The following is a 26,906-nucleotide window of genomic DNA, read 5'->3' on the forward strand; positions in this document are numbered from 1 at the left end:
TGTATTCTTTTTTTCTAAAAGATTTAATTAATTAATTTTTGGGCTGCGCTGCGTCTTCGTTGCTGTGCGCGGGCTTTCTCTAGTTGTTGCGAGCGGGGGTTACTCTTCATTCTGGTGCGAGGGCTTCTCATTAAGGTGGCTTCTCTTGTTGGGGAGCACAGGCTCTAGGCGCGCAGGCTTCAGTAGTTGCAGCACACGGGCTCAGTAGTTGTGGCGTGCTGGCTTCAGTAGCTGTGGCTCATGGGCTCTAGGCGCGCAGGCTTCAGTAGTTGTGGTGCACGGGCTTAGTTGCTCTGTAGAATGTGGGATCTTCCCAGACCAGGGCTCGAACCCATGTCCCCTGCATTGGCAGGCGGATTCTTAACCACTGCGCCACCAGGGAAGCCCCCATTCAGTTAATTTTTTAATTCATATAGTATTTTTTCAATTTTGTTATCTCCATTTGGTTCTTTTTTTATAGTTTCTATTTTTTCCTGATGAGAATTCCTATTTTTCCATTCACTTCACGAGTGTTCACCTTTATTTCATGTTTCATGACTATAAAGCTGCTTTATACTTTTTGTCTGAAAAGTTCAACACTAAAACATCTCAGGATTGGCAGTTGGTTGACTGTTTTTTTCCTTGAGAGTTGGTCAGATTCTCCTGGTTCTCTGTACCTTCAGTAATTCTGGATTGTGTCTTGGATACTTTGAATATTACATTGTGAATATATTGAACATTACTGGTCCGCATTAACATTCTCTGGAAAAATGTACCTTTTTTGTTGTTGTTCTAGTAGGCAATCAACCCAACCCAAATCAGGTTCAACAAGTTCTGTCTCACTCCCTGTAAGTGGTGGTTCCAATGTTAGTTTTCAGAGCCTTTGCTATGCTGTTTGGGTCTGCCAGTACATGTACTACTCAGGGCTTAGTCTGGAACTTGAGTGGTGGTTTAATGCAGCTTCAGTCTCAAAGCTGTTGCTATGCTTCTTTGGGCCTGTTCCACACACGTGCAGCTTGGAGCTGAGCTCAGGACTTGTGTTTGTCTCAAAAGTAGGAGATTCCCTTCTACAACACTCTCTTCTCTGGGATTCCCCCTATACTCTCTAGCTCCAAGGGGCCCTTCTTCCCAGTTCCTCTGGTCAAAATGACCAATTTCTCTCAGTTTTAGTCCCCTGTGCTGACTGGGGCTAACCTTGCGGTGAAGCTGTGAGGCAAAGAAAAAAATAATGAGGATTCACCCAGAATTTTTTGGAATATAGTGGTCCCATTTCTCCCAGATCTTTTGACAAGTAAGACTGGTTTTCTCTTGGGATTTTAGATATTTATGTGGCCACCATGGCAGTGCAGTTCCATGACTGAAGCTGGCCTTGGGAAAGAGCCAAAAGAGAGGGGAAAAAAACACAACAAGTGGCATGGACATATATACACTACCAAATGTAAAACTGATAGCTAGTGGGAAGCAGCTGCATAGCACAGGGAGATCAGCTCGGTGCTTTGTGACCACCTAGAGGGGTGGGATTGGGGGGGGGTGGGATAGGGAGGGTGGGAGGGAGGGAGATGCAAGAGGGAAGAGATATGGGGATATATATGTATGTATAACTGATTCACTTTGTTATAAAGCAGAAGCACACCATTGTAAAGCAATTATACTCCAATAAAGACGCGGAAAAAAAAAAAGAATTCCCTTTACACTCTCCAGCTCTGAGGGGCTTCTTTTCCAGTCCTCTGGCCAGAAAGATGGCATCTCTCCTGGATTTTTTACTGTTCATGTCCACTGCATAGTTCTGTGACTCAGGCTACCCCAGGGTCAAAACTGGGAAATAAAGGAGGAACAAAAAAACCCCAGGAAACTCACTGCCTGTACTAAACATTCCTCAGATTTTTACTTCCACCCCAATCTGCCTGCCATTGTTTACTTCTCTGAGCCTTTAGGTAGTCTTATCTCTCAACTGTGAAGAATATATAAATGGGGTAATAATTTCCAAATGTTTGTTGTTATTAATATTAATTACAACATATTAACAGTATTAATAATAGTTAACACTTATATAGTATTTACTATGTACCATGCACTGTTCTACTTTATGTAGGATAACTCAATCCTTCAATCAATGAGATAGGTACTATTATCATTCCCACTTTGCAAATAAGAAAGCTGAGGCACAGAGAGGTTAAGTAACTTGTCCAAGATCACACAGATAGTAAGTGATAGATCTAAGACTTAAATCCAAGCATTGTGACTCCAGATTAATTACTGTACATACTGCCTCATAGTATGAAAATTATTAAATTGAGTAAAGTGATTTAAGCCAAACTTAGCCTTGGTCTAAAAAAACCTATTTCCTAATATTTAACAAATCTGTATGTACAAGCCATATTTTAGAGCAATAAGTACTTTCAAAAAAATAAAGACTCTGACACTTAAATCTCATACAGCTAAATATAAAATAATTTTAAGCAAACCTTTAGCATGTTTCATATTATAACCTGTTATTCTGGCCAGAACAGTCTGTATCCATCGTGCCAGGGTCAAAAGTTGAGCAAGAGCTTCTGTATTCTCACTGAAAAATGATATTTAAAAATTATTAAAGCCATTGGCACAAAGTCAAACTGAAAAGCTGAATTTGTAGGGTCTTTCCATGGATAAACGGCTGTATGAAAAAGTCAAACTCCTCCAGATTAGCTTCCTAGGTCATAGAAACACTGCTGCCTAAAAATGTAGTTTTGGGAGGGAAGAAAAATTTTAAAGTACAAAGAACAAGATACCACCCATACACCCATCACCTGGAAGTAATAAATGTCAGTAAATGAAATCACCATTCTAGCTGCTCAAGTCAAAAACTAGGTATCACCACTGATATATCTGATTCCTTCACACACCACGTTCTAATCTATCAGCTAGTCTTGCAGGTTTCATCTTCTAAATGTATTCCAAGTTATCACTTCTTTCTATCTCCATCATTACTACCCTAATCCAAGTTACACTATCCATCACCTGGACTACTTCAATAGACTGTTCTTCCTGCTTCCACAGCAGTGCTTCTTTATTATCTATACATTCATCACACAACCGCCAGCAAGATCTTTTAAAAATGTAAATCAGATTGTATCACTTCCCTATCCAAAACATTCCAATGGTTTTCCATCACACATAAAATACAGTTCTAACTTCAAATCTTAGCTCATAAGCCCTTTTAGCATCTGGTTCCTTGCTTGCTCCATTCCAAGCGTACTGCCTTCTTCCTGTGCCTTGAACCTGCTGCCTTCTTGCTTCACCTTCAACATGCTGATGTGCTCCTACTTCAGGGTCTTTGCTCTTGATATTGCCTGTTCTTAGAATTCTCTTCTCTCAGAGAGTAGCACTGCTTGTCCTTCACTTTATTCAGGTCTCTATCCAAATGTCACCGTCTCGGAGAGGAGCTCCCTGCCGACTCAATCTGTAGAGAACCTCATGCACTGGTCTGTCTCTAGCCCTTTATGCTGCCAATTTAGTTTTTCTCTGTATTTCTCACTACTCAATACTCTGTATTTTTATGTTTACCATTGGTCTCTCCTCTAATATAAATTCCGTAAGGGCAGGGGTTTGACCCAAACTGCTATTAACAACCAAGGGGGACCAGAAACAGTGCTATTAAAAAGGACTATAAAGTAGAGATTTGCTTACTGAAAGGACAGCTTTAAGTGAAGTTAAAATATACAATGAACTGTGCCAAAATTCACATCTCTGGGCACAAATTTGATCTAAGAATTTTTTCAGTTCTCAGAAATGAAAGTGTACTCTGATTTGTTATGACCAATTTTCTTTAAAAATGCTAGCTTATTATTAGTTTTGATAAAGTTTTTTATATGCTCTTAACTTTAGTATCTTAGGTTATACTCATGTTGATTTTCTAACAAAAGAGGCAAATATATTCCAACTATACAGGTAAGTTCAAATGCCTAATAAAAATGTTATGTATAATTATGTATTTCAGATCCTAAGTAACAAAATTGTTACTACAGACTAAAAGTGTCACAGGGTTTGAAGAGACCTAGTTGTAAGGATCAGTCTAACTTTAGAAAGGACTGCCCTGAAGCATCCTATTCTTAAAGATATCAAGGAGGACTTCCCTGATGGCATAGTGGTTAAGAATCCACCTGCCAGTGCAGGGGACACGGTCTGAGCCCTGGTCTGGGAAGATCCCACATGCTGCAGAGCAACTGAGCCTGTGAGCCACAACTACTGAGCCCGCGCTCTAGAGCCCGTAAGCCACAACTACTGAGCCCACGCATTGCAACTACTGAAGCCTGCGTGCCTAGAGCCCGTGCCTGGCAACAAGAGAAGCTACCACAAAGAGAAGCCTGCACACCACAATGAAGAGTAAGTAGCCCCCGTTCACCACAACTAGAGAAAGCCCATGTGCAGCAACGAAGACCCAACACAGCCAAAAAATAAATAAAACTAAAATAAATAAATAAATAAAAGATAAATCTTTGTGATGTCACCTTCTTCCTAAAAGATGACATTCTATGTCCCAATACACTAAATAGAAAACAATTCAAAATTATGTTTTCTAATGACATGGAATAGGAGAGACAGAGCAACTACTTACTGACGCTGATTGCCAAACCTATCACCTTTGAACTCTTATGCTGTGAAAACAAGTTAAAAGTGTTTTATCAATAAAATCATTTTCTTTAGAAAAACTTAGGTCTATCACTACAAAGTCACTGAGTTAAAAAAAACTGAAATAATAATAATAATAAATAGTACTGTTATCATCATGTAGAATAGTGAGAATACAGAAATATACAATTACATGTTCTAGCTGTCATAAAAAAACTAATAAATCTGCTATTAAATTCTATTCACAGATGGTCAGAATATAAAAGTTTAAAAATTTATTCTAAACACTAAAAAACTATCCATAGATGAACCTATCGTGTTTATTTACCTTTATAGTTAACCTTTTGTCCACGTCTCTACAACTACAGCATTTGGATCTTCAGAAAAATAGAATAGAAATAATAATACAAAGACCTGCAGAGCAACCAAACTCCTAATAGCAACTCTAATGCTGGCAAAGGACTATAAGAAAGGAATGGATCTTCTTTGCAACTTTCTTCCTTCTGTGAGTGCTAAGATGGAGATCAAAGTTCTATTACTTTAATGGCTGTTGGAAGACAGATACAAAACATGTAGACTTGAGTAAATGAATGTTCCAGTTCCTTTAGAAACCAAAAATTGGGGCTTTTATCATATTTTTAAAGTTGAATACAAGTTATAAAATGAAAAAGTATTAATTAAATAGCAAAAAAGGAATTAGTAATCTAATTAAAACAGTCACAACAAAAGGATTAAAGACAACTTAAAAAAAATTAACCAAAACATAAATTAAAATATACCTGCTTATCCTTTGAGGTTGCAAAGGAATAATGGGGATCACAGTATTGCACAGAGACTTGCAAAGAGGGCAAAGATATTCTCCACTCTCTAAGTCAAAAAGGTCAACATGAATGCGTTGCTGAGAGCTCAGCTGTACAGCTTCAAAATACCTGCAAAATTCCAAGACATAGGTCCATTCAAAACTACACATGTATCTTTGCTCTAATTCAACTGAAAAAAATCTGGAATTTTTGCCTCAATAAACATCTTTAGAATCTACATGCAAAAATACACAAATTATAATTATAGAAGAAATAGGACGCCCATTCTTTTGGGGACAAACTGGAGGACACAGCAGGGCAGAAACAAATTTAAAATAGTTTTACTGAATTATAACTTGTCTCCTGCCTCAACAGCATGGAGATACAATACAGATACTACCTCCCTCAGTTTCCAATGACCAACTGAAGTAGTAAGGGCTATTACAGGAAAATTATGTATTTTAATCTGATGCCAAAAAGGTAAACCCTACACAAAATATTTCGCAGGAATTATATTTCTGAACTTTTATCTCTTCCAGATATACAACTAGAACTTCATGTCCCCTATTCTACCTCAAAGGTACTTTTCCTTCTATGTTTTGAGGGGAATGAGATTTTTATAAAGATTATTACTTCTTTTATACAAATACTGATCAAAAGAGACTAATTAGTTTGTGCAAAGCAAGTACAGTGAAAATTTTAAGTTGATAACTTTACACACCAATTTCTAAGGGTGATACTATGAGTATCATGCAAACAAAATCAGTAATTAAAACTGCTTCAATTATTCAAATAAGAAAAAAAGAAGACACGAGAAAACATGCCTTTTTGTGGCCTTTAGAGAACTTCAATATTCCTAGCTTCTTTCAAGAACATGTCAGAAGGACAACTTACTTCTGCCAGCACACTGCATGCATTACATGACCACAGCTTCCTGTGTAAGTTCCATATGCCAAGTCTGAATCCATGAAAAGTGGGTCCACGGTTTCTGATACAGAAAGACAAAAATATGAGGTATGTATTCATCTGCCCCACAATCATAAAAAGAAACCAAACAAAAAAAGAGGTTATCAGGTCTAAAATTCTAATCATAAACTTTCTTAGGAATGTCCAATAAAAGTGTCACAATATCATGGCAGTAGTATATATATTCTTAAGAGTAAGTAAAAAGAGGAAAATATAAAGCTAGACTTCCAGGTGTGACTAGTATGGATTAATGACAACTTCTATTCTTTTTTTTTTTTTTGCGGTACGCAGGCCTCTCACTGTTGTGGCCTCTCACGTTGCGGAGCACAGGCTCCGGATGCGCAGGCTCAGCGGCCATGGCTCACAGGCCCAGCCGCTCCGCGGCATGTGGGATCTTCCCGGACCGGGGCACGAACCTGTGTCCCCTGCATCGGCAGGTGGACTCTCAACCACTGCGCCACCAGGGAAGCCCACAACTTCTATTCTTGATGTATTAACATTAGGCTTTAAGTTGCATTATCTTGGTTGTTGAAGCAATTTTCTATGATTTAAGCACAGTTTACTTTTGTATTTTAAAAGTGATTTGACTGGGTAACTTTAAGGGATATTTAGAGGCAATATAATCTACTGGCTAAGAGCACAGACTATGGGGTTCAAAACCTGATTTCACCATTTATAATTTGTGGCTTCTGACAAGTTAATTAATTTCTCTGTGCCTCAGTTTCTTCATCTGTAAATGGAGCCAATACTGGTACCTAAATCACAGGGCTGTTATGAAGATTAAGTGAGTAAATACACATAAAGCACTTAACCAGTGCCTGGCACATGGTGAGTATTCATTAGATGTTAACCTTTTTTATCATTATTATTATTCCAAGGGTATTTAAAAAATAAAGCAGCTAACTCCTGATGTGATATAAGAATTACAACATATTATGTAATAAGTACTCCAGCCAAGAAAATGTTTAACAAGAACCTAACCACATGGCAACAACCAGACAAATCCACAATGTAAGACACTGTACAGGAAAACTGGCCTGCATTCTTCAAAAAACTTATCATGAAAAAAAAAAAAAAGGCAAGTGACTATTCTAGATTAAAACAGACATAAAATAAGCAACATAGGAAACATGTCTGAATCCTAAATGGAAAAAAAAGTCTAGCTAAAAAAAGACATTTTGAGGGCAGTTGGGGAAATTCAAATATGGATTTTATATTAGATGATATTACTGAATTAGTAATTTTCTTAAATGTTATACTGGTATGCTAGATATATAATAGATTATCTTTAGTTTTGGAAAATGCATGTGGAAATATTTAGGGAATATTTAGGGAATATTTAGGGAAATGTCATGAATTCCTACTTGCAAATGGTTCAGCAAAAAGAAATGGAGACAGATAGAAAGAGACAGAATGAGCAACGTGGCCATGTGTTAACCAAAATTTTAAAAAACAGACAAAGGAGCCAAAATGGCATGTAAAAATCTAGCGTCCATTTTATAAATGGGTAAAATGTGATCTGACCAAATAAGGCTAAATACAATCTCACTCCCAAACTTCTTTCAGATAGTATTTTTTCTAATTACACAAGTATGAAAAGAGATGCTCAAAAAGACATTTATTAAACAATACATACCCCCTGAGAGTTCTATGGGTTTTCCCCTGTGCTGGGTTAAGGCGGTGGATTTCTGGACACAGGCCGATAATACCATGGCATTATTTTCTAGTTTCACCTCTTGTTCTTCTTGGCAGAGGATGCATGTCAGCACCTCCTTTTCAGTAACAGACGGACCCCGTTTAGGACCCAAAGCAATTTTACAGTAGTCACTGACTGCTGGCGTGCTAGCAAGAGAAACGACCAGAAATGAGGACACATGTTTTGGTCACTTGTCTTTATATTTTGGTAGATTTTAAGTAACTTTAGGGCAAGAACTTTAAGAATAAAAAAAATAAAATAAAAATTATATTTAGCAATATTAGCTTAAAATCTTCCCCCTTGATTTTTCTGACTTTTATCAGTTAATTTGCTTACTAGAAAATACATTCTGTGTTGATAAGTGCAAAAAGAGAAAAAGCAGATCACAAAGTAGAATGCATATTATAATTATAGTTAACTTACTGTACCAAGAAGCTGTGAATCTGTTTTTTCTGATTATAAAAGTAATACATACTTATTAAGAAATTTTGGAAAGTCTAGAAAAATATAAAGAAGAAAATAAAAAGCATCATACTCTCACAACCTAGAAATAACAACTTGTACATGTCCTTCCAGTCTGCTTTCTATTTATAACATTTTTTACATAATTAAGATCACATTACATATACGGTTTGTGTCCTGCTTTATTCACTTATATCTTAGCTGTTTTCTCATGTCATGAAATTTGCTTCAGAAACATTATTTTTAAATGGCTGCACAGTACTCTCACTAGATGTGCCATAATGGTTTTATCCATTCCCTCTTATTAGGCATTGAAGTTTCTGTTCTACTTTGGTAGCTATTAAAATTTAAAATATACATCTTAATGACTTAGCAATTCATAAGATGTATTCAATGTGTACAATAATAAATAAGAGCAAATACTTACAAAGCACTAATTGTAATGTGAGGCACTGTTTCAAATACTTTATGTTACCTCATTTAATCCTTCCAACAATCCTATAAGGCAGGTACTATTATTATCTCTATTTTTCAGATGAAGAATCTGAGGCCTAGAGATGGTAAGAGACTTATCTAATGATTCATCTAGGAAGTAACCGGGCCAGGATTTAACCCAGATGATCTGACTTCACAGGCCATGCCGTGTAATACTGCCTCGCTATCCATGCAAGAAGCTCCCTGAGATATCATATATCATCCAACAAACTGGAAATAACTTAAATGGTTATCATCAGTATACATGAAATTACATAATACAGAATAGTATGAAGTTTTTAAAAGGTGGGTCTCAGCTAGGTGTGGTACTTACTACTTTTTAGGAGGGGTTCAGCAACATGTGAGTAAAGTTAACTTTTTGGTTATCATAAGGACTAGGGGGCACTACTGCACTTCAGTGGATAAAGGGCCAGAAATGCTAAATGCCCTGCAATTCATTAGGCATAAGAACTGCTGTCCAAATGCCAAGAATGAGGAATGCTAAGCTTGTTTTTTTTATTATTTTATTAATTAATTTATTTATTTGGCCACCCTGGGTCTTAGTTGCGGCATCCGGGCTGTTAGTCGCAGCATGCAGGATCTAGTTCCCTGACCAGGGATTGAACCCAGGCCCCCTCATTGTGAGCACGTTGTCTTAACCACCGGACCGCCAGGGAAGTCCCTGAGCTTGTTTTGTATGTAAGAATATACATATACAGATTTCCAAGACATAATATTAAATGAAAATGGGAAACTGAAGAATGATACATGCATAATAACATTTATGCAAATAAAACAAAAGGCTGAATGACACTATATAATTTCTATGGTTACATATATTTGTATCTAATAGCACAGTAAAAATTCTTATAAGATATACATAAAACTTATAACCAGAGTATCTCTGAGGAAGGGCAGAAAGGGGTGCAGGATTTGGGCCAGTACTCAAATGGAACTTTAGCTTTATCTCTAACATTTGATTTTTAAAAGGAAAATGTGTTAATATAACTGTAATTAAAATTTTAAATGTAAATGTAATTTGTAAACGTAAATTTGTAAATGTAATGTAAATGAAAAATGTAATTACATTTAAAACATGTAAGAGAATATATTTGTGACTTTGGGATAGGAAAAGCCTTCTTAAGCAAGATACAAAAAGTTAAAACTCGAAAAGACTGACAAATCTGTCTTTATCAACACTGAAAACTTTGCTATGGCTAAAATTTCATAATTAATGTTAAATAAACAGGAATAACATATGAGAAACATGAAACAAACTTTAATATCCATAATTTTAAAGGACTTCTAGAAATCAGTAAGATAAAAGTAAAGTATCCAATAGACATGGGCAAAGGATAATAAGAGGCAATTCTCAGAAGACAAAATTTAACAGGCTAGTGAATAATTATAAGAAAAGATGCTCAACCTAGTACTAACCAATCAGGGAATTTCAGAAGGGCACAAATTTATAATTTTGATTATACCAAATATTTTCAAGTACTGATAATTTTAAGTATTGGTGAGAATGAAAGAAACAGGAACTCTTCATACACTGCTGGGAGTAGAAATTGGTGAAACTACTTTGGAGGGCAATGTGGCAGTATCTATTAAAATTTTAAATAATTATGACCCAGCCCTTTCATTTATTAGATTCCACCCTTGAGAAGTACTTGTAGGGTTGTGTAAGGGGGAACATACAAAAATGTTCTGACACATTGTTTGTAATATGGGAAAACTGGGGAACAAGGGAAAAACAACTTAAATGTCCAAAATATGATAAATAAAATATTATATATCCATACTATGGAATACTATGCAGCAGTCATAAAGAATGATGTAGAATCTACTCTAAAGGTCTATCTGTATTGACATGAAAAGATTTAAAAGACACTGAATGAAAAAGCAACCCACAGAACAAAAAAGGATGGTAAAATTTTAAAAAGCCACTAAAACACACAAAACAAGACTCATTATTATTCACGTACACATGTTTACAAATGCATAGAAAGACACCTAGAACCATAGTTATTATCACAATGGTTATCTGTGGAGAAAGATCAGGAATGCAGAGGACGGTCAAAGGAGACTTACTGTGTTATGTGAATTGTTTTCAGTGAGAACACATACACAATTTTATGTGTACAATCAATCAGGCAATAAAAATATATTATGAAAGCACTAGGGCCATTAATTAATTCTGAGTACATTTCTGCTTACATCCTCTTGTTTGAATAAATATACAGTAGTCTCTTGTTCATTACTTTCTAAATGTTATATTGTTCATAGGTAATATCAAGAGGGTTGGGACTTCTGCTTGTTGTTTAAAGTTTTGTATTAGTTTCTAGTTTTATTACTGGGATGTTGTCATCCCAGGATAGTTTACCACCATAATTTTAATCTTTAAGATATAGAGTCAGTATTCTTTGTGGTTCTTTGTTAGCATACTCAGCTTCAGGATTACAGACATATTATGTAAAGTATAATGTTTACTGTCTACTGTTATTGCAGAAGCACAATTTCCTAAAAGTATCCACAACACACATTGTTTTAAGGAGCAGTGAAAGCTTGTTTTTAAAAATAAGCATAGAAGGGATTTTCAATATTTTAAATTGGAACGCTTTTCAAAGAACCATTATTTTGCCTCCTCCCTTTTCTCACTGTATCTAAATAACAGCCCACAAAACACTACTCTCAGAAAGTTAACAGATTTCCCCAAGAGCACAGCATAGTGTCATAGTCAGAAAACGAGGTTTACTAATTCCCATTCCAATGTGCTCTCCATGACTAAAACTATAGGCGTTGCCTTCTTTCTTTTTTAGAAAAAAGGAAAAATTAACATGGACCATCTTTTTCAAGTGAAGAGTTTTTTTTCAATCTGTAATAGCAGCAGTCATTTTTACCAGAACTCATAAAAATGATGTGGAATATATGAACTGATACATAAATGTGTACCTAAAGAAGTCCGCACGTACAAGATAACAGGAGATGATTTCTATCTTTGCTGTTTCCATCGTCATGCCTTTTTGTGCATAAAGGTTCCCGACTAACTTCATTGTGCACTTGAACAGTTTATCAACATAAAATTACATCCAGTAAGAGGCTTCACTGTGCCCTTGCTAGCTTAAAAATAGTGTGATTTCTCTTACTTTGAAATATATTTTGAAAAAATATTATTTAAAGTGAACATGTAATTTTTCCTACAAGAAACTGGGTTGCTAATTTTTAGTTTTGCTTTATTTTACCTCTCTTCCTCCATAATGGAGTCTTCTTTCCCAGACATTTCTGACGTACTGTCATACATGAGTTTGTGAGTTTCAATAAAGTTCTTCTGTAAGGCGGACATCTGAGCCATGATCTTCTGGCGATGAAGCCTAGCAGCTTCAGCTTTTCTTTTTCGTTCTGCTTTTTCTTTATCATGAGTAATCTGGGTATTAAAAGACCAGAAAAATTAGGTAAGATCCATTGTGAAAATTTACATATACTGTTCAGTGAGGCAAAATTTCCTAGAGTAAACTCAGATTCAATCTGATGACTCAAAATTAACATACAGGCTCCATCACATCTTACAATTAATTGTTCCACTGGTTACTTCAATAATTTAACTTATTAAAACATTTTTTTAACTTAAAATGCCAAGTATCTTAAATATCTAATAAACTGCTTTTTATATTCAATGCAGGTATATTAAGAAACAAAATTAAATGAAATAATAATTTTGAGGGCTTCCCTGGTGGCGCAGTGGTTGAGAGTCCACCTGCCAATGCAGGGGACACGGGTTCGTGCCCCGGTCTGGGAAGATCCCACATGCCGCGGAGCGGCTGGGCCCGTGAGCCATGGCCGCTGAGCCTGCGCATCTGGAGCCTGTGCTCCGCAACAGGAGAGGCCACAGCAGTGAGAGGCCCGCGTACCACACACACAAAAAAATAATAATAATAATTTTGAATCATTTGTCAATCATTTAACCACTGACATTTAATCAATTAAAGCCAACTTGATGTCTAACAGTTACTACTTAACACATTGCTAAGAATGAGAACTTTAACAACATTACTGAAATGCATTGGTGTCTTTTTATTTATTTTAACTTAAGTCCAGTGTTTTTCTTTTAGGAAAGATAGTTAATAACCACAAGTAATAATATTCTAATGATTTTGAGATTAGAATCATCAAAACCTGATTCGTTATATTATGGAAATTCATAACGTAAAGATTACTGCGTTTCATTAAATCTTAGATGCACCATAATCTTGTGTTCCACTAAGAATGCTGCTGATTAAATAATAAGAAGGCAAGGATTATAACACATATTCCAATTTCAGACATTAAAATATTTCAAAAATTAATAAAATATGGTATTTTCAACAGCGCTGCACTGAACATCAATTTCCTATACTTTTGTGAAATATATATATTATATTGGATAACTATGTATGTCAACTACCACTAATCCCTGTGGTACAGAAACACAATGAACAATAGTAGACATCTTATATACCTTACAATAAACAGGTTCCTTCTCACAAAAAGAAGCAGCTCCCTTATACCAGTAAAGTTCAAAGACAGAGATGAACGTCATCATCATTATAATGTTATTACCTCATCATTTTTAATAGATTCTGATCCTGATGTAGTTGCTACAATTAAACAAGATTTTTCTCTTAATCGCTTCACGGTGTCAAACATCTGTGAAAAACAGATGAAATGTTAAAAAAAGATATGGTTAGATTGATCAGGAACAGAGAAATTCACTCAACTGATTTTGTCATCATGTCTCCAAATGTCTTTGACTTAAACTTAAGCTATTTATATATATTTACACACACACACACACACACACACACACACACACACACACCCACACACACACACAGAGAGAGAGAGAGAGAGAGAAATACCTGCAAATACATAATAAATAGCAATCCAGCTAAGAAGAAGGTTGGGGATAGCAAAAATCCGCTGAATCAGTCTGCAGGGGTGAGCATACCTCTGCTTTTGCTATGGAAATTTTTTAAAATTTAAAATAACATTTTTAGTGCAAAGACATATAAAGACAAAGATACAATATGGAAAGTGATACCTTTTCTTCCTGATGCCAGTCCCTCTCCCCAAAATCAACTAAATTAAAGATAATTAGTATTTCTTTTCAGGAAAAAAATCAGAATATATATTTCTTTATATTTACATATATTCTCATAAAAACCGATCCTACTATATACACTGTTTCCTACTTTCCTTTTTCACTTCATCATTTATCTTTAGAGGTGTTTGCAAAACAGCTTATACAGATCTATCTTACTCTTTTTTTGTCTGAGTTTTATGGTTTTATTGACACAAATACAACGTGCACATGAGCTGTGTACTCATTTTCTTCACTGCACAACCTGGCACAAAGATTGGTGACTCTGGTGGCCAGTTGGGCTGCTCTCTCTACAATGGCTTTACAGTTCTTTGAGGAGACATTGTGAGCAGTCTCAGTAGAGTATGATTTGTTGCATAGCAGCACTTCAAGCTCCTCGATGTTGTGGACTAGGAACTTCCGGAAGCCACTGGGCAGCATGTGCTTTGTTTTCTTGTTGCTCCCATCAAGATCTGGCCCTTGAATCTTCTGAGCACCCTACTGTCAATACCTCTGGGTTTCTGCCAGTTACACTTAATTTTGACATACTGGCCTGACTGGTGCTAGATGAACTTCTTGGTCCTCTTTTTGACAATCTTGGGCTTCATGAGGGTAGCCATGATGCCAAGTAGGAGACGGCCGCCACCTCCGCAGGCAGTGCCAAGGAAGAGCTATCTCATTCTTTTTAACAATATCAAGATTTCAGAAATAGGACAGCACATCCATAAAACTTGTAGTATTTATATTTTGAAAGAGCCTCAGTCTCATGTGGAAAAAACTCCCACAAGGAACTTAAAACAAAACTTTATATTAACCATTTGGATAAAGTATCTAATGTTTATAAGAACAGATATTTGTGATTTTTATATATTTTGACAATGGACTTTGGTATTGTAATGGAAAAATGAACTTTCAGGACCAGATCTCCAATTTATAACACCAGGTCCATAGGATATAAATGTTGGACTAATTGATGGCTCAACTGACTTTTTTAAAATTGCGGTATCATTGGTTTATAACATTATACAAGTTTCATGTGTACAATGTTGTATTTCTACATCTCTATACACTACAGCATGCACACCACCAAAAACTTAGTTTCCATCCATTATGATACAGTTGACCCCCTTAGCCCATTTCACTCTGCCCCTACTCCCTTCCCTCTGGTAATCACTACTCTGTTTTCTGTATCTATGTGCTTGATTTTGTTTGGTTTGATCTGTTCATTTATTTAATATTCTACATATGAGTAAAATCTATAGAATAGTTATCTACTTTACTTCTTTTATTTGTTTTTGTTTTATATTTTAAAATGATTATATTGGTAGGTTTAAGAAAAATAGTAAGTATTCATGAAATCTACTTCAAGAGAAATCTTGATAACATCATTACCTTATAGTTACATATCAAATTATATCACACTTGTTTAAGGAGTGTCTCTGATTAAGTAATAAAAAGGACTAACTGCTTGAAGTACAAATCAGTACAAAGATCCCCAATTGATGTAACCACCCTATATTCTTTTTTTTTTTTTTTTTTTTGTGGTATGCGGGCCTCTCACTGTTGTGGCCTCTCCCGTTGCGGAGCACAGGCTCCAGACGCGCAGGCTCATCGGCCATGGCTCACGGGCCCAGCCGGGCCCAGCTGCTCCGCAGCATGTGGCATCTTCCTGGACCGGGGCACGAACCTGCGTCCCCTGCATCGGCAGGCGGACTCCCAACCACTGCGCCACCAGGGAAGCCCCACCCTATATTCTAATTATCAACATGATATCTAGCTGATAACATAAAAATATTTTCATAAATACCGTGAAAGGAAGCTCCATAACCTTGGCTTCATGTTTCCATTTGGAGGGTTTTCCATTAAAGTAACATTCCTGACCTCTCTCCCTACCCCTCATTCACTCCTCCCCAAAGGCACTGCCATCCACCCAATAGTTCAAACTCCAAATTAGGAGTCATTTTGATTTCTCTCACTTCTTCCATCTAATGTATCAGCAATTTCTATAGCTCCTACTATCACATTATACGTGAATCAGTCCAGCTTCTTGCCATCTGCTTTCTAGCTGAAGTCATGCTCATTTCTCACCAGGATTACTGCAATAATCTTCTAATGGTTACCCTGTGTTTACTCTTGTCCCTATAATCCATTTACCCCTGACCTGTAAGGTCCTATATGACCTGGCCCCGGCTGTGCCTCTGACCTTGCTGCCTACCTTTCTCTCCCTCCCCCATTATGTTCCAGTCACACTAGCCTTCTTTCTGGCCTCCTTAGAGCTTCCGCATTGCTGTTCCCTCATTCTGGAGGACTTTTCAAGATTCTTGTAAGACTGGCTCCATGTCATTCAGTTCCAGTGTTACCACCTAAAAGAGGCCTTTTCTGATTACCCATCTAAAGTTACCCCTACTCATCTACTGAATTATTCTGATAATTTTTTTGTTTATTGTCTATAGCTCAATGTTTGCAACATGATAGCAAGCACCTTATCTGTCTTTTTCGGAGCCTAGAAATGAACATGGCACATAAGCAGGTACCCAATACGTATTTACTGAATAATGAAACGAATAAATGTTAATTTATTAAAAAGAGCCCTCACTAAAACATACGGAAAATAGGATTACTAACATGAAAAATTATGAGTGATCATGAAAATCAGTAGTAAATGATTTTACAATTAGAGAATATTATGGTTTAATCTTAAAGGCAAGCAGAAGATTCTTAAATATTTAAACCAAGATAATGATCAGTTTATTTTTCAGTTTTACCTGGAGTATCCATGTAATCATGTCCTTCTGGCCTTCTAACTGGGGAATTCCCTTGAGTTTTTCTAAAAGCATTTGTATATTCTGAGCATTCATGGCTGAACTTCCCAATCCTTTTTTAAAACACAAAAAGTATATATCATGAACATATATCTTCATAATTATGTATAAATTATAATTTATAGTTAACGTTATTCACATTGATAACCAAAGTTTGCAGTCAATCCCTTAACTACATTAATTTTTCAATGGAAGAATCTACAATTACATGAAGTACTAAGTATTAAATTAAAGAACTTGAAAAACCAGAATTACTTTAGGTCTCTCTTATACATGTTCCACTGGGGCTGCTAAGTGAAAACTACCCTTAATGATATATCTTTTGCCTTCCCTCTACTTGGCTCACTGTCTAAAAGTACTTACTGAGAACCAAAGCTCCCAAAAATATGGAAGTGGGAGCTGTCCTATCCATAAACTGAATAGGTTTATGATGTAGTCAAGAATCTAAAAAATAGTGTTTAAATAGAAAATGAGATGTTTTTGTCTTATTGATCTTATAAATCAATGTTCCTAGAATGTGCTCTGAAAAAACTGTCTTAATCATGTAGCGTTTAAGAAAAATCTAATCTAAACCTATCCTGCTCTTCCACATTGAAAATTGTGCAAAACAAACACATTATCATTCACTCAGACTTCTGCAATCATTTTAAATTCAGGAACATTAATATCTTCCATAGATGGGTAGTATAAACATTATGGTTGAGATAGCAGCAAATATTTGATAATACTGAGACAAGGAATGAAAGTAAGAAACCATCAATGCATGCAGCACCCCCAAAAGGGGGGTGAGATCATGCAGTAAAAGGACTGCCATGGGGATTAAAAAACATACCTGTGTTACTGAAAATGTTAAAAACTAAAAATGCTACGAAAAGACTTAAAACAATTTCAGAGTTTTCCGTCTTAAGGACTAACAGATTAAAATCCTGTCAGAGCTAAACTTTCTGTTACAAATTGGCAAATAGCTGAAACTGTGTTGAAAATGATACTAAAACATACTTGAGGCCTTATGGTAAAAGTCAAATGTCACTTCTTCTTCGGGAGATTTTTGAAGCTGTTGCTTTTCTTCTAGTAAGCCCAATGCCAGAATATGAAACGCCTGAAAAAGGAAAGTAGGACAAGATCTTTAAAACTGTGCTTCTTCAGGTAAATACATTTTAAAGGGAGGTAAAAAAATAAGCAATCTGATGGGTAAAAAATGTGCAAAGGTTATGAACAAGCAGTTCACAGAAAAAGAAATGAAATATACACATATGAAAAATGTTCAATCTTGGGAGTTGCCTGGTGGACTAGTGGTTAGGATTCTGGGCTTCCACTGCCGTGGCCTGGGTTCAATCCCAGGTCGGGGAAGTTCCCGCAAGCCACATGGCACGGCCAAAAAAAAAAAGGGTTCAAGTTCACTTAAAATTAAAGAAATGTGAGTGAAACAAGATCATCTGTTTTTCACCTATTAAAATGGCAAAAAAAAAAAAAAAGGCAAATATTTTAGAGCTTAGTAAAATACAGAGCTGGCAAAGGTGTTAGGAAGCAGGCACTCTTCACCACACTGGTAATGGGAAAGTAAATCAGTATAACATTTTTGGAGGCCAATTAGACAATATCTATCAAAAATGTAAAGGTACAGACCTAGTGCTAGGAATTAGTGTAACAGAGTCACTCACTTAAGTGTACAAAGATATTTGTACAACAATGTTCATTTTAGTGTTCTTTGTTATACAAAGACCTAAAAACAACCTAAATGTCTATTAACAGGAGATAGTTAAATGCATCATAGATGTCCATACAATGGAATACACAGCTATAAGCATGAGGTAGGCCTATATGCTCTAATGTGGAACGACTTTCAGATGATACAAACCTTTAGGTAGGGCGATGGGAGGCAGGGAGAGAAATTTTAACTTTTGATTTCAAATATATCTCTATGGGTTGAAATTTTTACTGCATTTATTTACCACTGTTATAAAAAAAAAAGTGAGATACACATAGAGTATGATAGCATTTAGAGCCTCCAGACCAATAACAGCCAAGGAAATTTAGTTGGCAGATGATAAATAAATATCCTATTACAGCTACCAAAGGTGACATTATTAAATAACTTATCCATAACAGTATGAAGAAAAAAATAGCTGCTTCCATTTAATGAGCTAATTCTCATAACAACTCTATGAAATAATTATATTTAAACCCATTTTAGCAATGGGGAAATTACTCTTTGCTCCTTAAATGGGAAGTGCGCTAACCCAAGTGAGGTAAATTCAAGCCTAAACCTGTCTTCAAATCTTTATTATACTGTCTCCTGATAATACAATGTGAAATAAAAATACAGAAAACTATGATACAATAATGACATGCCAATTTATTATTAGCAGGAACAGCCCTTTTTAAAATTTTTCTCTGCTTTTTTTTTAATGTAAATGATTCTCAAGAGTAATGATCCTAAAAACTTGAGAATGTGTCACAAGGAAATCTGTGCCACATCTAAGCTGTTTTCAATGACCCTTAGGTCTCAGGTGCTCTAGTTGTGGTTCTGAAGTCAGAAAGTTAGACTACCGATCTTCTCCAGACCTCCAAGAACTCTATGAAGTAGAGAAAGTATTTGAAATAGAGAAAATATTTTCGGTATACATACCATTTGGAGCATCCCTTCAGTCCACAAGTTAGAATCTGGGTCTACTGCCTGCTCAAATATGGTCCTGAGAATGTACATCATGATATCACAATTGAGAAGGTTAACTGCTTTGCTGAAAGCAGGGCAGAATTCAGGAGGAGGAGGTGGTGGTAGTGCTAAAGTGGGTAGGAGATCAATGTCAGGAGAGACAAATAGGTACAATTTTATTTGGGTTATCCTTCATGCTAAATTGCAAATGTCAGAATCATATATTACACGCAAAACAACACATGATCTTTGTTACCTTTAAAGCGCTGAAAACATCAATGTCAAGGGAAATAAGTCACTATGTAAGTCACCCAAAATAAACTCCATTTGTTATAAATTTAAAATTCTATCACCACTGATGTAGGCTATACCTTAATATGTGAGCAAGAAACAAAGGGTTCTTTGCACTTCCATTAGTTGCCCACTCTCAAAAAACAACAAAAACAAAACACTATATGCTTTGCTGATACAAAATCACAGCATATAGTCAAAATGAGTCAATTCAGTGTCTCATTTTTTACCTTCATCTTTGTTTTCCTGTTTTCTCCTTTTCTTCTGCATGTGTTCAGCCTATATATATTTAAAAAAAAAAGTCTATCTTAAAATACACCACTTGACAAGTATGAAAAAAATGGGGTACTTTGAAGCAGGCAGGAAAGATTCACAAACCTACCAAAATACTTTATATACTGAAATATGTATTCAAATGCTACCTTATTCCAGAAACAAAATGGTTGTCCTAGGGAAAGCCACTGCAAAATAGATGGGTAATAATCTTCATCACTAATTTAGTCCCCATTCTTTCAGTCAACAGTATTTACCTAGTGTCTATTATATACAGGGCATTGTACGACAAACTGGAAATTATTCATTTTATAAGGACAAAGCCAGATATTACCTTAACTAAGTGATCTAACTTAACATCAACCCTTAATGGGACAAAAAGACATTATATGTGCCTACTGATGTGATGCAATATATCATTTATGTAGTATTTTTGCCCTAAGATGTTTAATTTGAATCTACTCACAAGAATACAATCAGACATATCCAGAATATAGGATACTCTAAAAGACAACTAGCCTATACTCTACAGAAATGTCAATGTTATGAAAGACAAAAAAAGGCAAAAAGATTATTCCAAATTAAAGGAGACTATAGCAACATGACAGCAAATAAAGTGCATGATCCTTGATTGAATCCTCCTACCCCTAACACAACTAAAAGAATATTTTTGGTATAATCAGGAAAATGTGAATATTTCCTACGAACTAGATAACATTATTGATTCAATTTTAATTTCTTGGGTAAGATAATGAGCTCTAATAATGAAAACCAGTATGAAACTACAGAAAAACCAGGCAATTTTCTATGGAGTTAGAAAGCATAAAGCATTTTAGGCTATTTACTGAAGAGGATAACTTTTCCTACCTTGCTATGTTGTGTTTTGGAGTAATGATAAAAGTACATATTGAAGTCTTTCAATGATTCATCTTTCAGCTCATAAACTCCATGTCCTGATACACCTGGTTTCCTAAAACGATAGAAAATACAGAGGTGAACTGCAGTGCTCTTGAAGTATAGAGTAAGACAAAATAAGAACCTAAAAGTTAATATAAAAGTCAAAATCAAGAAAAGAAATCAGCCTTATCTCATTCAACTTACTTAAACTGAAATGAGAAATTTCATTTCAAGAGTAAAACTAAAAACCTACACTGTAAGCTCAAAGTCCTGGTAACAGCTAAGCTGTGTTTCATAACTATGAAATTTAAACAAATCTGAAGAAGTTTATTTTATACTACGTAGATCTGACCCCATACCCTACCTAAATCCCTAAGGCTTCAGAAGCTAAAAACGAAGCCTGTTCAAGATTTCCTGTTCAACTACAGCTTGCATTGTCTAAGGTCAAATATAAAATGGTAGTAAGATATCATATCTGTAGAAAATTGAATTGTAAATGAAAATATAGTGGTGAATCCTCTACAGAGAACTATAAGGAAAAGCATTAAGGCCAAAAGGAGCACACCATATTTGTTCTGCACATTAAACAGCTTTTGGTCTCTTTCAAAGTAAGTGAAATACTTTATTGAACAATATTAGAGCATAAAAAAGCTACACTCTATTTTTAAGGTTATTTGAAACTAGCAATTTATCTATAAATATATTACTATAACAGTAAAATTCACTACCAGTATCAATTTTTAATTTCAAGAATTAATCCACTTAAAACCTTATTTCCATTTTTTTGTATCTCAAAGAATCAAAGGATTGCAAAATAATGTTTTAATCCTAGCAAAGTCTAAAATTAGAATACAATATAAAAATTTAATAGAATAAACGAAGTCATGGCTTAGAATTGATGGGAAAGAGACTATCGAAAGGTTTTTTTGCTTACTTAAGTCACCTAATATCACAAATGGACATTTCTCATTCACTTGACAAAAATACTCATTTCTTCATCATACAGGTACTAAGTGCCTACAGTGTGCCCCTTGTTCTCACCCATTCTGTCTGTACTCTGTTTTTGTCCTTGGGAGTTCAGGAAAGAACTTCAGAGCTTCTACAAAGTATCCGAAATACAAGAACAAAGATTGGTCTAACTTTCAGAATAAGCATAAATATTAAGTACTTACTTAAATGTGGCCACTTTGTTTATGACATTCTCTAAGCCAGTTTCATTATTTTCCTGTTGAAACAACATTTTTGTCATTTTTACCTTCATGTAATGACTTTATCTTCTCTTACTGTGAACTAAAATACACTTTCAATAGCATTCCTGAGTGTTTTATGAACAATAAAAAAAGATCAATTTCCAATATTTAAAAATTAGGTCGGACGACCAATTTCTTAACAGAGGTAAGATGTATGTATAAACTGCTTAAGGAAGAAATTTAATCTAAGTTTGCCCTCATATATATACACACATACAACCAGTAATTCAAAGAAATTATTATTTTCTTTATCTAGTATGTTCATCACCCACATCATTTAAGCACATGCCCATGCTGTACTAATCCCTAAAACCAAGGTAACAAAATAAATAGGATCTACGGTAAAACACACATGTAGATGTCCAAATATATTCTGGCTTCTGCAATTATAATAATTTTATTTTTTTCTGACTGGCCTGAATTTTTCCTTGAATTCGGAATTTTTTTGTTGTTTCTTTTTGGCCATGCCGTGGTCATGTGGGATCTTAGTTCCCCGACCAGGGATCGAACCCATGCCCCTGCAGTGGAAGGACGGAGTCCTAACCACGGGACCACCAGGGAAGTCCCAATAAGGAATTTTTTCTTAATGAAGTCATTTAAAATCAGGATAAGGACCTAGTCAATATACTAAAGCAAATTCATAGATTCCTATAGTGTTGCAAAAATTAAATTTAGCCTCCTTTAAAAACATACTTGAGATAAGCAGTGAAAACTTAGGGTAGACACTAAAGCTTTTTTTTTTTTTTTTGCAAAATACGGAATGTGTATCATTATTGGTATGTGAAATTATTTTAGGTGGCACACAGTTATATATTTTTAAATTTTTGAATATTCATTTATCTTAACATGTATTAGGAAAAAATTAATCTAGAATGTTAAACCTACTATTTCATTGTAATATTGCTTAGAAAGATGCTAAGGAAAAATGTAAGTTGATTTTAAAATGTATTAATAAGGGACTTCCCTGGTGGCACAGTGGTTAAGAATCTGCCTGTCAATGCAGGGGACGTGGGTTTAATCCCTGGTCCGGGAAGATCCCCCATGCCGCGGAGCCACTAAGCCCGTGCGTCACAGCTACTGAGCCCGTGAGCCACAACTACTGAGGCTGCACGCCACAACTACTGAAGCCCGTGTGCCTAGAGCCTGTGTTCCGCAACAAGAGAAGCCAACACAATGAGAAGGCTGCGCACTCAACGAAGAGTAGCCCCCGCTAGCTGCAACTAGAGAAAGCCCACGCACAGCAACAAAGACCCAACACAGCCAAAAATAATAATAAATAAATAAATAAACTGTATTAATAATTATAAAATTGGTAGACAGATGTGCAAATATTATGAAGGTGATATGCCAAATGGTTAAAGTTTGAGAATCAGTTAACAATGAAATTGGAAAAAGATACAGGTATGTTGGAAGAAAAATGACCAACAGTCAAAGCTTACCTCCATTCTACTTCTCTGGATAGCCTTGATAGTACAGGTAAATCTAATCTCTTTTAAGAATCATTGTTCTAATTCAAAATTAAATCTCGGAGTGAAAAATATGACTCATAATCTTTTGGATTACTGTTTCAATATCAGCAATACTGAACATAAGTATCACCTGTGTCAGCCACGAGACTGCACCCTGCAGACCTCCAGCTAGAGAAATACTAATGCAGGCTCACTCCGGGAGACATGGGAAGGCAACAAGCCTTGATTAGACTACCCAGCAGTCTAGGACAGTCCTACCTAACGTTCCTTCCCTCTTTCCTTCACCTGGAGTCAGATTTGCACCACAGTATGATGGCTCCCCCAGCCTTTCCCAGTTTCCTCACCATTTCTCTCATAGTCATTGTTCCTAATTAAATCTTAAATCTTTTGTCTTGACATCTGCTTCTCAGAAGACCCAGACTAACACACCACCCAAATAATCTCAGCATTTCAGGAAGTCCCCTTTTCCTCTGGAGAAAATTTATGTTAAAGTAAAACAAAAAAGCAAAGAGTTTCCTGCTCTAAAATGTTTTCTAAACAGTCAGAATGTCTCTAAAATGTTTCCTAATGCCCAAAAGGCCAGAATTAAAGTTTATACCACAAAAAAATTAATGGTGAGTTTTATATCTGAAAATTTCCTAAACAGATTTTCCTAAAACTTCGAGTGGCTTCCAATTAAAGAAATAGAAAAAACTATCCCATCTTGAGGTGAATGGAGTGAAAAACAAAACTGGACTTACATTCTCAGGTAAATTTTTGGCAATGGCACTGTGTGGCATGGGTTCAATACAAAGCAAGTGAATAATTTCTCTCATTGTGACCTCTTCTTTGGTCACATTTCCCACTCCAGGGACATAACGCTCTCCTAATACAAACAATGAAAAGAAAAAGTAAAACAATTAATTGCTTTCCATTTAAATCTCTTCCCATCAAGAACACTGCATTAAATCAAATCTATGAGATAGTAACCAAAAATTATTTGGATATGTTCCTAAATCTGAACAAGAGTCTCTTTGCTAAAAGAGGAAGAAAAATGAAGAGATCTGAAGAACACAGGCCTTCTCTTAACTTAAACACACACACACATATACATACACATACTCACACATTATAAACAAGGCCCCTTGATTAAATTAGCATGGTCTCTAACCCAGAAAACAAGGAAGATAGCATTGAATAAGTAGTGGCCATCATGGAACAATAGCTTTTCTTTCAAGATTTCCTCAATGTTGTCTCTACTTGTTATTTAAGAAAGAACAAAGTGAAAACTAAAAAACAAAATACTTAAAAATATCTCTATGGGTTAAATGACAAAATAGTAATATGTATCAGGAATGGATGGTGTTGCTAACATGCCCACATAATCAGGTTTCCACTTTTCATCTCGATAAACTGCCAAATGGGGAGAGAAAATAGCTAAATTAACTACGGGAACTTCACTGGTGTCAACAGCATCTAATCCCCAATGCTTCAAGAAGGCTTAAAATATTTGACCTTATGTCACCACTGATTTTCAATACTACAACATGAGTACAAAGTCCTGTGATATCTATAAGAGGGTTATTAGAAGACAGGAATTTTTTGCCTAAGAGATTTGACGAATTCTACAAATTAGCCAAAGAATGACATTTTGTTAATTTAATTCACTTCCAACAGACTCACTCCTCTTCAAACACTGTAATTTTCAATTGTTTTCCACCAAAACAGTACCCTCTGTAAGTTTCGTGCTAGAAAGAACCTTAGAGATCATGTAGATTACTTTCACGTTTTACAAATCAAGAATTTGAGACCCTAAAAATGTAAATGGCACGCTCTTGATAGTTTATAGCGAGGTCAACTCTAGATCTTCTGATTCCTAATCCAAATCTTTTGCTACTTCTTAATGTTTTCTTAATTAATATAATATAATCAGAGATTATATTAATCTTAATATAATCAGAGATTTTACACACACACACAAACACACACACTTTTAAAAATGATGACTCCTAAAGGTAATAAACTTATACTCAGGAATGCAGCAAATATTAACTAAAAATCAAATCACATAGAAGGAAATACCCAATGAATTTGGGTAAACAAAATAACAGCAAAATAATAGTAGGAATAATAAAATAGTAAAATATAAAACAGCAAAAATATATTAGCAATTTTAATATATAGCATTAATAAGCAGTATTAGAAATTCTTCATATAGTATTCCAAGAACAAACACAAAAATTCCCCTCAAGTCTTTGTAATTTAATAAAGTATGTCACCAACTTAAAAATCTTCTACACATTTTTAATTTGTCCATTTTTTTCAGCAGTTTCCTATGGAATACTCTGGAGTTATTCCAGAAGAGTTAGTGCCTGGAAGATTTAGCAATCTCACTTAGCAATGACGGTTTACCACACTTCCTGCTGAGACAAGCAGCTAGCCCAGCAACTAGCTCCCTAATAAACAAATAAAATGAACCCAGGTTTTCAGATTTGGCTAATGGCTAGAAACCTCACTAGGAAGTATTAATACAAAGCAGTGTCTCCTGCAGTAAAGTAAGAAATAAGAACCAGAATGAGAAGTCAAAAACTTTTACTTAGCTGGTAAGATCAACAGAGACTATAATATAGAATATACAAAAGTAGAAGTATGGCCAATATTTGCACAAAGTAATTTAACAGAATGACTTGATGAAAATATATCTTACTTAGATGAATGTTACATTGAACTTTTATATATATATATATATACACACACATAAAATTTTTAGCACTCGACATAGTTATTTTACATTTACTTTTCTGACTAGGATAATTATATCCCAGATCTCTACAAACAAGTCCAAACAATTACAAATCAGGTATTGAAAAATGAAGATGTAATAGCTGTGTTTTTTAAAAGGTGAGTTCCTAAACATATCAATCACATTAGTCACATTAATCTCTAATATTCTCTGCTGTATTTGGGAGGAGAACAAAATAACTTACAGTTCTTATTAATGTTCTCTCTAAAAAGTAACTCATGTTCTATTTCAAAACATGTTTTAATCTTACCCACAATATAGATGAGGACTTGAAGCATTTCTTCTATTAAGGTATTATATTGTTTAATCAAATCCTATAGAATTGTAAAAGAAAAAATTAGTTACTTAAGAATCAAAAACCTCCA

At 35.3% G+C, this 26,906-nt stretch overlaps 1 protein-coding gene and 1 pseudogene across 4 annotated transcripts in view; both read right to left on the minus strand.

Annotated features, from left to right (window-relative positions):
- The window catches only part of UBR1 (ubiquitin protein ligase E3 component n-recognin 1), a 167,520-nt gene that overhangs the window by 38,404 nt on the left and 102,210 nt on the right, over window positions 1-26,906 (minus strand). For all 3 annotated transcript variants that reach the window (XM_082647339.1, XM_082647338.1, XM_082647340.1), the window contains 14 exons: window positions 26,792-26,855; window positions 24,500-24,624; window positions 22,213-22,265; window positions 21,011-21,113; window positions 20,101-20,149; window positions 19,553-19,707; window positions 17,923-18,022; window positions 16,867-16,976; window positions 13,582-13,668; window positions 12,228-12,409; window positions 7,990-8,195; window positions 6,282-6,375; window positions 5,367-5,516; window positions 2,445-2,542 (listed from right to left, as the gene is read on the minus strand). In XM_082647339.1, coding sequence (XP_082503465.1) covers window positions 2,445-2,542; window positions 5,367-5,516; window positions 6,282-6,375; window positions 7,990-8,195; window positions 12,228-12,409; window positions 13,582-13,668; window positions 16,867-16,976; window positions 17,923-18,022; window positions 19,553-19,707; window positions 20,101-20,149; window positions 21,011-21,113; window positions 22,213-22,265; window positions 24,500-24,624; window positions 26,792-26,855 — 1,576 coding nt within the window. The remainder of the gene's footprint in view (window positions 1-2,444; window positions 2,543-5,366; window positions 5,517-6,281; window positions 6,376-7,989; window positions 8,196-12,227; window positions 12,410-13,581; window positions 13,669-16,866; window positions 16,977-17,922; window positions 18,023-19,552; window positions 19,708-20,100; window positions 20,150-21,010; window positions 21,114-22,212; window positions 22,266-24,499; window positions 24,625-26,791; window positions 26,856-26,906) is intronic.
- LOC309818495 (large ribosomal subunit protein eL32-like) lies at window positions 14,300-15,926 on the minus strand (annotated as a pseudogene). The gene is made up of 2 exons: window positions 15,909-15,926; window positions 14,300-14,772 (listed from the first exon to the last, which is right to left on the minus strand). The product of its transcript is annotated as a large ribosomal subunit protein eL32-like (transcript).

Source organism: Grampus griseus, assembly GCF_964374135.1.
Source record: "Grampus griseus genome assembly, chromosome: 2".
Classification (NCBI taxonomy): Eukaryota; Metazoa; Chordata; class Mammalia; order Artiodactyla; family Delphinidae; genus Grampus; species Grampus griseus.